We start from the raw sequence: 12,118 nt of genomic DNA on the forward strand, positions 1-12,118 counted from the left end.
ACAGTTGCATTAGTTATTCTTTTAATTCACATGTCTTATAGTAAAGCTGCTTTCCTTAATTTTTATATTTTCCTGATTCACTTATAACAGTGGAACTATAGAAAACAATTGGAATTTTTTAAAATTGTAGTTAACTGTAAAGGATATCTTAAAGGATATCTTATCTTAAAGTAGATCTTAAAGGATATAGTAGTAATTTATCATTTAATAGTAACATAGTACAAATCTTATTCACATGTTCCATAATTTCACTTTCCAGTAATATGAAATAGCCAAAGCTGCTAAAAGTCAGTAATTTTCACATCTTGTACAGTAATTTTCACATCTTGTACAATTGATTGCATTTCTAGACATTTTGCTTATTGATATGCTTTCAAGAGCCTAAATTTGCCACTCTTCCCAATCCTTGAAGCAGTTGCATTGAAAAAGAGAAAATTATCAGTGAGGTTACCCTTCTGAAATAGATAGGCTAACAGACTCACTTTGTTTTTTCTTTATATAAAAGTTTAGGTATGTCTCTAGTTACATTCAGATTCTTAGCTCATGAGAATCTGCCAGTAGCTTCAGTTAGCTTGTTAAGAAATTGATCCATATGCAAAAAAAAAAAAAAAAAAGTGAACACATCGGCTTAGCAAAAACCTGGTTGTGTTATGAATATATAACTTAAATGCAGTTAATACAAATGGTTGAGTTAGAGGTTCAAAACATGAAAAGGGGGGCGGACAAAAGTAGAAAGGCCAGTAAAAGGGATGGTCAGGCAAGAGGACGATCTGGTGATAGTTTTTAGCTGTATGAAGTATTTTAGAAAAATAAGCAATTTAAGCAATTGTCTGTTAGCCCAGAAGTCTTCTTATATTTATCATATTTCTGTTCTTTCTTGATATTTGTGATGATTTATTTATTTATGAAATATTTATTAAATGCTTGTTATACACATATGTTCACACTGAGCAAACATTACTAAGGATGCAAAGGGAAAAAGACATGATTTTGGTCTTGAACAGTTTTGTCTTGTACCCCGAAGAAATATCCTAAAATCTTGTACGTCTTCTGACTTATTCCACGTTAAATTATGCTTAGTTATTCTGCGTGTGATGTGCATGACAGTTCTTCTGTTCACACAGGTTGATTAATCTAGGCTGTAGACTAATGAGCATAGAGCATAATGAGGTGGAGTTTAACGAGCATTATCCTTGGCCTCAGATCAGGTGTCTAATCTTGTTGATGCTATCTCTTCATTGTCTGACCTTTGTAAATGTGCTTGTAAGCCCACAATTCTGTACCTGTTAAATGGGAGTACTAGCTGCCCTTGCACTGTTACTGGGAGGATTAAAGGAGACAGTGTAGTGCAGCAAGTTCACGTCTTTGTTCGGTAAACGGTAGCTGCTGCTCTTACTGTGCCAGATAAGAATGATTCCTTTCTTACCTACTGTAAATTGAAATTACAAACTTGTCTACGTGTTTAGAGACTTTCTTCATACTACAGCCTTAGAAACAAGTGATGCTGCGCCTTTGTGACATTTTTTGGTAACCTTTCTCACCTGGAGCTCCATTAGAGAATTAACGTATGCAGGAGGAGTGAATCCCTTCTCAATTCTCTTAAGAACAATGTATATCTAGTGTCACCATTCCAGATACATAGAGAAAAGTGATTTATAATGAAAGCATTGCAATGAATTCTTTTGCTGAATCCCAGGGTGCTTGGACTGTAGCTTGACTATTGGAGACGTGCTTCAGAGTTCTGGAACTCATGGAAATAAAAGTTGTTAAAAGTGTACTTCCCTCTTTCTTAATGGGGGCAGGGAATATGTAGAAGGAATGTAGTGTCATGCGGCAGATTGTTGATACTCCAAAAATGAAACCATTTCCCTAATGAAATGGTTCTGAAACTTTTTCGCTGTAAGATTGTTTTAGACGGGCGTAACGTCCTGAAGACCATCTGTTCCATACTCAGTCCCATATGGAACTGAAGACTTATCTGCTTAGAATGAATGGAATTAATCAGTTTATTTTAAATAAGATAATGAGTCAGTACCTGGTTTCTAAATTTCAGAGATTCATTGAACTGGATTTTGAAATCTAGTTTAAAAGTTTCAAAACTAATGTTTTGGGAATGCTGGTTCTTCAAGTAAAAAGAAAAATGTTCTAGAGCCCTGGAATTTGGGGGAGAATGCTTTTTGTTGTATACGTCTTGGAGACTGACGTTGTATTTTAATTTATTGAAGACAGAGATTCTGCAGAAGGAAGACAGTTTTATTTCTTGACTCCGACTCATTTGAACATATAGCACCTATTAGTGTCTTGTAGACCCTGTGTTTTTTGGAACATACTTTGGGAAATGTTGATCTGTTTCATTTTACATGTGAGGAATATTCTGGGTCGTATAGCTAAGTGATGGCAGGCTTCAAGTGCATCCCGTCCCTTCATTTATTCTATGTGAGCGGTTCTTTTTCTGCTATACCACCTTGTTTTCTCTTAAGTATTTGATTTATATTAGAAATAAAAGTATAATTGTTGTCATGTGAAAGTATATACCAAGTATATATACCATCTGGCAGAAGTTTAAGAACATATTGTGAAAAGTACAGGCTGACATGTTTGCAGCCTCATTTAATTGGCCCTGTCGTTGTAAATGGTTTGCAGACCTTAAGGATGGGCCTCATATGAGTTAGCATATTCCTAGGGGAAATCTGTAATAGGAGAGAGAAAACTAGTTAACTCCATGAACTCAGAGATAGGGACGCTAATCAGAATTTGTTCTGTGCTTCAGTTAGTAAAACATAGGACATTTTACTTACTTTACTTTGTTTTTCTTAGGTTTTAGAGTTAAAACTTGACATTGCTAACAAAGTAAAGGACCCAATAGACATTTGCACTCCCATTTATCTATTTCATGTGTTAACCATTTATTTCAGCAATGGAATAAGTAGTACCAAAAAAAGATGTCAAATTCTGAGAATAATGAAAGTCTTTTGGAGACTAAAAGATTTATCAAAGAGGTGAAAAGAATGGATATTGGAGATGTTCCTGAAGATGTGTTGGTAGATTGAGGTATTTTCTGGCTTTTTTGGGAATAACTTTGATGATAGACCACCATAAAACAGCAGGAAGTCAGAATTTTTAAAGTACTGTCTGTATTTATCAGACTTGATTCAAGTTTTGAAGGAGGAATAGAAAAAGATTTTCCAACTCAAACACTATAATCTGGTATTCTGAATAAAACTTAAAGAAGTGCCTTATTTAAACATGTGAAGGGGTATATAAGAATTTTATTTCTTGAAGTTATATTCACATTTGTTGTTTTCTCACTGACTAAACTGAAAACTTGAGTTGTGGTAATAGTGGCACTTACAAGGCCTTCATCCAAGATTTGTGGTGGCCTTTAGAAACTTGTTGGAGAAGGCAATGGCACCCCACTCCAGTACTCTTGGCTGGAAAATCCCATGGATGGAGGAGCCTGGTGGGCTGCAGTCCATGGGGTCACTAAGAGTCAGACACAACTGAGAGACTTCACTTTCACTTAGAAAGTTGTATGGATAACCCACATGGTATTAACTAAACTTCATGTATCTCTTTTATGTCAAATCACATTTCTAAAGTTGATTTGATGGTAATGATGTTCTTTTCCTTTCATAACATTTCACCATTTTCTTTTCTGGCAGTATTTTCATTTTCACGACCTGGATCGTGACTATAAAATCTTATTTCTAAAATGTTTGAAAAGTAGGATTGTCTGTGAAAGCTGTGAATGGTTGGTAAAATATCTGGATTAATGTTTGTTTTTTTTTTTCCCAGAATATAAATTTAGTATAGCATATCAGGTTGGGCATTCTTTATTTTCCTGGTTTGTAGTTTCATTACTGTGTAGGTATTGAATGCCTCATGAGTATTTGGCAAACTTGGGCTTTCTTAATTTCTGATCGTTTACTGACTGATATGAACCTGGAAGTTCAGGATACCATCTATGACTCCTTTCTGTCACTGCAGGCTCAATGGCCAGACAAGTTATATAAGAGTAGATTAAAGGTGTTATTTATAATTAAATAATTCTCCAGTCTTTTAAAAAACCTTCCTCGCTTTGTTGATAAGGAATTTGAAAGCATCTTGTTCTTGTATAAACTACTGAGTGCTTCTCATATCATACTCACAATTAGATATTATATTGATTTTTATTAGATTTCATTGGAATGAGGAAGGGAATGACCTTCCTTTGATCTTGTTTTTATATACAGAAGAATTTGAGTAGAAATAATGAAAGCCATCTGTAAATAATTTTTAAAATACATTAAAATTTAGGACAGCTACAACAGCCATACAAAATATTATATACGCTAACAAACGAAAGACTGTTCTCTAAGTAGCAGAATTGAGCTCTGAATTAGTAGAGAATAAAATCCAATTGTTACTGCTAGATCATTATTCTTACATTGCTCATAAGTGATGACTTAATATAATGTTTATTAATTTAATGTTTATATTTATTGACTTAAATATAATGTTTAAAGTACATTAAGATAATTAAACTCATTGAACTTTTAATGAGATTTTTATACATTTAAGAGGCTGTCTTATATATTTGTTAGGCAGGTTAATAGATACATGTGACACATAAACTAGAAATTAAAATTCTGCATCTTGCTTTTTTGGAGATCCTTTAAAGATGAGAAGAATTTTGAATTACCATTTCAACAGATTTTAGATATAGGCCTTTTAGGTTCTGTAGAAACATCTGTTTCTAGGTTATTTATGGTGCTGATACTGAGTTTTGCTATACTTTATTTCTAAGTCTTTTTGCCTTGGCAGACTTTCCTGGGTTGGTAGAAATGGCAAAACATATAGGAGAAAATTTCAGTTCTACTTAAAGCATTTATTCTAGCATTTTATCACATTCCAAGTATTTTAAAAACAAATATTGGTAATCAAAGTAATATAATTTGGAAAAGTATAAAATTAGTTAAAACTCAGGATCTTGGAGACAAATTGGTTCTCTGTTTCCTAGTCTCCAACTAACTAGATTTGTGATCTTAGATGCGTTAACTTTACTGCTTTGTGCCTTAGTTTCTTCTCAGTAAACTTGTGATGATTGTATTATATGTCATTGAGTTGTGAGGTTGAGTGAGGCCATATGTATAAAATGCGTACTATATTGCTGTATACTAAGCTCTCCATAAGTGTTAAAAAAACAAACAGGTTACGAATATTTACTTGTAACTGATTTTTTAAGTGAAGGTTTATGAGAATTTTGTAATTTGATTTTTAGGAAAAAAAATTGTAAGAGGGATATTTATGGCACTATACTTTCTTATGGAAATTTTAAAGAAAATGAGCACAAATTTTTATTCCTTGCATTTTTTATTATGGAGGAATAAAAATTCCCGTGTAGTAATTCAAAATCTGAAGACTTTTTGTTTTTTAGCCAATTACTCCTGTATGCTTGCTTTAGTCCAAAGTTCATTTCCATGCTAGTTTAACACAAACATAATTCAGTTTCTCTGTTTGTAGAAGATTTTTTTTAATCTCTGATTTCTTCCAAATCCGAGTTCTCTCTATAGAACTGTTTATCAAAAAAATTAAAAAGCATAAGCAAGACTATCACTATCTGATTAGTATTCTGATGTTAGTACAGAACATTAATGCTGTTATTTCTACTAGAGTTAGTTTTTAAAGAAAGATTGGAGTGCACTTTATGTCAAATTATTCAGAACCTTTTGTTTTATTTTATATTTTTAAATTTTATTTAAAACAAACTTAGGTCTACCAAAAGTTGCAGAAATAGTACATAGAATTCACCCAGCTTTTGCTCATATTTGTAGAACAAATGTAGACATCAGGAGTTAATACTAACCATCTGTAAGTTTATTTGCATTTTGATCATAGTCCATTAAATGACCTTGTTTTGGTCCAGGATCCTATCTAGAATTTCACAGTGTGTTTAATTGTCATGTCTGTTTAATCTTCTTCAGTCTGGGCTTGTTCTTCATTCTCTTTGCCTTTTGTAACCGTGACATTTTTGAAGAGTACTGGTTAGTTAGACTATTTTTTAACTTGTGTGTCTGATGTTCTTTCATAATCAGATTGAGAATTAAACATTTTTGGAAAAGATTCCACCGAAGTGATGTTATGTCCTTATCAGTACATTGTATCAGGAGGTACGTGGTACCGATTTGTCCTGTTACTGGTGGTGATAAAAGTTAATTTGGCTAAGGAAGTGTCTGTCAGGTTTCTACACTATTAATTTACTTTTTTCTGATGTAAATAATAAGTGTCTTGTGGGAGATATTTTAATACTGTGTCAATATTGTTTCTCATCATATTTCCATTAATTTTAACATAAAATTACTTTCACTAAGGTTTTCTTTTTTTGAAATATAGAAGCCTTTTTTATTTAAAGGAGGCAGTGGTAAATTTAAATGTTTCTGTGTTTAGTTGTCTTGACCCTGAAGTTGCCTTTTTAAATGCAGTTTGACTCTGAATTTGACTTTTTTTATAGTTGATACATAGTTTTAGGATTGCCTTTTATCTTTCATTCTATAGTGCATTAACTGCTCTAAAAATATATTGCACATTTTCTTTTCTTTTTTTTTTTTTTTTTTTACCTTTTTTACTTCCCTATCTTATAGCTAGTAGAACCTGAAGACACAGTTGGATTAGCTATTGCTTTTCTCTCTTTTGACAAATACTTGATATTTAAACCTAAAAATAGAGTAACTTGAGCCCCAAATTTTGGGATTAGTATCTTTTCCAAAAGGATGAAGAAAAAAATAAAATAAAATAAATCTTGGAATTTGGTTAGATTCTTAAAATAATCTAATAGGTTTCTTTCTCATTATATTTTCTTCTCTGTTAGGTTATTGCTTTCCATGCTCTATGTTCCTCAATTTCCAGGCTTTCTTCCTTATTTTAGTATTTGTAAGGTGTATCCCCTTTGATAATATATACAGGGTTGTGGTTTAGCTATAACCTTTTCTCGGAAGCTAAGCAGGGTCAGGCATCATTAGTACTTGGATGGGGGATACCGCCTTTTCCTCCAGATACAACACAATACTGTGGCTAACTAATTCTTAGGAAGCTGGGCTTTGTCTGTCTATCTGCCTTTTTGACAAGATCTCTCACTTTTTAAAATTTAAAAGTGAAATTGGATGTTTTGGCAATATCCAGTTTGTTTTCTTACTAATTTTGGTCTGGAAAAGAACATTAGAAAATTTATAATGGGTCTTATAATTTAGGTAAAATTTGTGTCACCTCAGGATAATACCTGTGAAGTTTCAGGTGATTGATCATATGTAGAAATTAACCCTAGAAGCTGATGGACACCCCCCCCCCCCCGCAAAAAAAAGAAAAAAAAAGAGAATCCATGAAACTAATACTTATGATGATTTTTATTCCCTTTAGGATAAAAAAGCCTAACTTTAGACATCAGCTGCTTGACAGAGTTCTCCTTAACTTTTTTGTTTTTTGACCAGTGGGCTTCATTCATTTATAAAACCTTGACTGAATTTATTTAACTCAAGTGTGTATAGGGGCTGGAGTTGCAAAGACTCACTGCTTCTCTTAAAGATGTTCTTTCATTTTCTTCTTAATGCCAGTTGGGCCTGATTTGGACATGTGAAGGGATTTGTGGGAAATTCTTAGTCTTTCCAGAAATGCCTTAGAACTAGTAAGAATAAATGAAAAAAGAAGAAGATATTTCTGTGTTACGTTCCCAGTTTAGAGTGAAAGTGAAGTCGCTCAGTCATGTCCGACTCTTTGCGACCCCATGGACTGTAGCCTACCAGGCTCCTCTGTCCATGGGATTTTCCAGGCAAGAGTACTGGAGTGTGTTGCCATTTCCTTCTCCAGGGGATCTTCCCAACCCAGGGATCGAACCCGTGTCTCCCGCATTGTAGGTAGACGCTTTATCATCTGAGCCACCATGTGACTCTTAGATGTTTTGTTTTATGAATTATCTGTAAATTTATAATTTAGACTTAAATTAGTCTTCTATGACACAAGAGAATAGAAATCATAGTGTTTGTAGAAATGTGTTACCTTCTATTTCATTGCTTAAAAATGATTTGGTGAATCTTTCTCTCTTTTCATTGATATTAGAAATGGTTAGACCTAATAAATATTATATGCTTATTTAGTAATTTAGTATTGAGAACAAATATTGCAAATAGTCTGTACATTTCAGGAGAGTTTCTTAAGAGTAGTATTTATATATAAAATACTTAGGTTGTTTCCAATTTGAATGTAACTTAATATTTAGTAAGAATCTTTAAACTTTAATAATGGAAAATACTAAAATGATAGATGAATAGACCTTCTGCCTCCTTGTTTGAGTTCTTTTGTGACATTTCAGCATTGCTGATTTTCTTAGCTTTGGTTTGGAATTTCTTTACTGGTTGAACTGTAAATCCTGAAGCGGAGTAATTTCTTTTTTCCCTCTTGAAACATCACATTGAAGAATGCTGTCTATTAAAACAGAATTAGGTTAGGTCCTACTGTGTCTTTCTTGTGAGCCTCAATCAGTAGTAGTCTTGCAAAGGCTATTCTTTCTTGTTTGAATAATGGTCTCATTTTGAAAGTGCCTTTACATTTTTCTGTGTAAGTGATTATCAATCCATAGTCTTCATAAATTAATTCCTGAAGCAAGAGAGATACAGTTCTCAGTGATTCAAATAATTCCTATTTAAGGAAATCTGTTTAGTTCATTTTTGAGTATGAATATGTTGAATCCACAAGTTTTGGCATACTTTAAGCAAAATAGAGAGGTGATATCTTGAAAGTAATCTGACTTAGGAGAATTTCATAAGTGGATCTATTTCTCCAGCCAGCTCTCTTATTTAACTTACCCTATAACTTAACCTAAGGATATTGGGTGGTTTTAAATCTAAGTTTGTTGCCTTTTTAATTTATATATTCTGTGGGGCCTGGTAATTCAAGGATTTGGAGTTCCTACTTAAGGAGAAACTGTAAATTTAGACCATTATTAATCTGAGCAAGATAATGATTTCTTGGGAGTTGTTTCTCATTTTCAAAGTGAAGTGGGCTTCTAAATTTAAATTTAGAATTGAGTAATTTTTTTCCATAATGGAATTCCCTGGGTAAATTTTTTCCATAATGGAATGCTTCCTTTTTGCATGTATCTTCGATCAGGTATATTGCTATACTACTGATTAGTATTTATAAAATGAAGAAAAACTAAGAAATTTGGAAAATCATATCTTTATAGTTTCTGAATATATTTTAAACTGTATCTTAGTTAAGTTTTACTTAGCTCTCATTCATTTGGGAGTCTTTAAATTTTCATGATTAATATTGAAATATTATTAGATATGAAAAATAACTTGTCAAGAAAATTGATTAGAAAAGGGTAGAGGCTGATTGTTTAATAATTTAAAAAGTGATTTTGTCATACCTGTTTCCACGGTATAGGTCCACTGTAAACAAATGAGATACCTCTGATGTATCAGTTTTAAGCCTTTCTCATCTGTTAAAGAGCCACTCCTTAAGAACTCCAGCTGTGGAATACTTTGTTAATCTATTTGTGATTTTTGACCTTTGAAAATACCTATTTAGATTTTGTTTTTTTGAGAGACTGAATATTCAGATCTTTTCTTTTGGTGCTCTTTTCCTCTTGTTATCCCTCACATTCCTCCAAATGTGATTTTACTGTAAAATACTGTTTAAAGACCCTGGGATTTAAAGTCTGTTGGAAATTTGAAATGAAAAGATAGCTGCCACATAAACTCATAAAATACTATTGTAGTTATTTATTTGATATCTTGTTAGATGACAGTTTCACTCCCTTGACTTCCTTTTACTTCTTTTTTCATTTCTTTAAATTTTGGAAATTATAGATTTGATGGTTAAATTTATAGGTTTTCTAAATCCGAACCATTTTTATTTCTCACTTGTACAGAATTGAATATATTCCTAAGGTACCAAAGGGTTATTACCTCATTCCTTCATCTTCAGGCTTAAAAAAAATTTTTTTTACTCTAATTGTTGTTAGGTAATGGAATAACCATTCCTTTTCAGCTGTTGGCATTTTTCCAAACTGGCCGGCAGAGCCAGAAGGAAGTGAAGGCATTAAAACTAACTTTGGTTGGTTGCTACCTTCTTAGTCCTGAACCTATAACCTTTGTGAGTTGATTGATAGAGAACAAGAGAGCGCAGTCCTCGTTCCACTACCAGGTAAGGAACCGTTGTGATGACCAGTTGGGGTGAGAGTGAGAGAAATTATTTGATAGCACTTTTTCTTAATTTATCCCTAAATACAACATGTCCCTGAAGTCGGACAGTGACTGCTCATGTTCCATACAGCAGGAGCATACAGCACCTTTCTATTTAGAATAAGATCTGAAATTTAATAGGGATGTATCACTCTGTACCACAAAATACAATTGATCTGTTTTCCACTGTTAAAATTTATCCTGCAGTCCCTCTAACTTTAAATATTATATATCTGCCTATCTTATTCTCCTTTCAGCTTTTCCTTGATCAGATACTATGTGCTTTGAACTTCCTTCTCTTGTTCACCTTATTTCTATAATAAAGTGAACTATTTTCCAGTATCTTTATCATCATCTATTATTTGGGTATATCTTAACTACTTTAATTTCTGCATTGAAGCCATTAATGATTAGTTCCTGGTCCTTCTTGACCCCAAACCAAATGATCATATGTTTGAAAAGGACTTCTAGTCCGTATTGCCTATGTCCACTATTCTGCCCTCCCACTTTAAAGGATGAGTGCTTGAAGAATAAATCTTTTTCAGTGACAGTAGGCATAGCTTGATAAAATTCAGGTTTATTTTTATACTGCTATAATAAGGGACTGTAGTCTGATTAATTCTTTAAATTACTGAAGAATTAAAAAACTGAGAACAAATTCCGCTTCTTAAGGCAATTCCCAAGGTTTAGTGGTATTCCTGTTAATATGCTTGATTATTCTATTTCTGCTTTTCAATCCATCGTCTTCTCTTTGACAGCAGAATTAATTGGGACTCCTCCTTTAATATATCTGAGGTCAAGTGCCTTTGCCTGTCCCTTTAAGACACTTATGATCTTGTTTACCAGCCCTAATTTATCATTTTTGTATTTGGTCTTCCACTTGACATTGAGTGGTTTGTCACACCCTGTGTTATGACTTAGACCAAGCTAGTTCCCTTCTTAGTAGTTACTGAGGAATTAATCATTCCTGGTGAAAGGCTTCTAAAATTCAAATTAAGAAGGCACGGAAGAACGTGTGCCCAGAGGCAGCCCCTTTTTGTCCTGAGGATAAGTCATTACAAGCTCAATGACCAGAGAATGTAATTTCTTAATAAGAGTTTTTTCTTAAATCTATATTCAGCTCTCTATTTCAGTGCTTCTCTCCTACCAGAGGTGCAAGGAGTGATCCTAGAACCACAGATACAGCCAAGACCACGGAGAGCTTTTGACGTCAGGGGTCCACTTTCTCCACTGAACCTTTGGAGGCAGAATATCCAGCTTCTGGAGAGAGTTGGGAAAGGGTAATAAACAAGTGGGTGCTTTCCATTATTTACTTGGGTTTATTTATAGACTGGAGTGTTCTTCCATTGCCCATATAATTCTGTTGTTTACTCCCTGGGTTCATAGAAGAACCAAGTGGGGCTGCAATCTGTTTGTTTTTCTAAGAATGCTAACTAGTGCCCTTTCGGAAAAGAGACTTAAGATGTATTTAATTTTCTCTCCAGATAATTAAAGCAGTGGCTGATTTGGGGGCACTGATTTGGTGAATGCCTGTGTAGTCCACAGGAATTTTTAAAGGGAAATATTGGCCCATTTTAACCTTTACTGGTAGTAGTGTACTTCTCAGTGTTCTTTTATATTCCACTATTTAAGAAGTTTCTGTATTTTGTCTTTGGGCAAACTGGACATCTGAATTTTCCTGATATACACATCTGATGTCCAGGTGTTATCCTACCCTATTAGTGAGAACTTTTTGGTCTGTTTTCCTATGTTGAACTTTAGGACTTCATATCAGGTAGATCTTTAACAAGATGCAATGATAGTACCATTATGGTTTTACTGTCAAATCTAGGCTTCATTCTTTAATACGATACAAACAAATGAATATGTTTCAGGAGATACTATCCCTGAAAGCTTTGTTA

General features: G+C 33.4%; 1 protein-coding gene across 8 annotated transcripts in view; it reads left to right on the top strand.

Annotated features, from left to right (window-relative positions):
• The window catches only part of TSC22D1 (TSC22 domain family member 1), a 122,275-nt gene that overhangs the window by 18,864 nt on the left and 91,293 nt on the right, over positions 1-12,118 (top strand). For 2 of the 8 annotated variants that reach the window (XM_018056769.1, XM_018056768.1), the window contains exon 2: positions 11,351-11,497. The exons of 2 other annotated variants lie outside the window; for them this stretch is intronic. In XM_018056769.1, the coding sequence (XP_017912258.1) occupies positions 11,351-11,497 (147 nt within the window). Of the gene's footprint in view, positions 1-10,023; positions 11,498-12,118 lie in introns of those variants that run through there. 4 more of the 8 variants (XM_018056770.1, XM_018056772.1, XR_001918960.1 and 1 more) reach the window with 3 other exon arrangements.

This window comes from Capra hircus, chromosome 12 (assembly GCF_001704415.2).
Source record: "Capra hircus breed San Clemente chromosome 12, ASM170441v1, whole genome shotgun sequence".
In the NCBI taxonomy this organism is placed as follows: Eukaryota; Metazoa; Chordata; class Mammalia; order Artiodactyla; family Bovidae; genus Capra; species Capra hircus.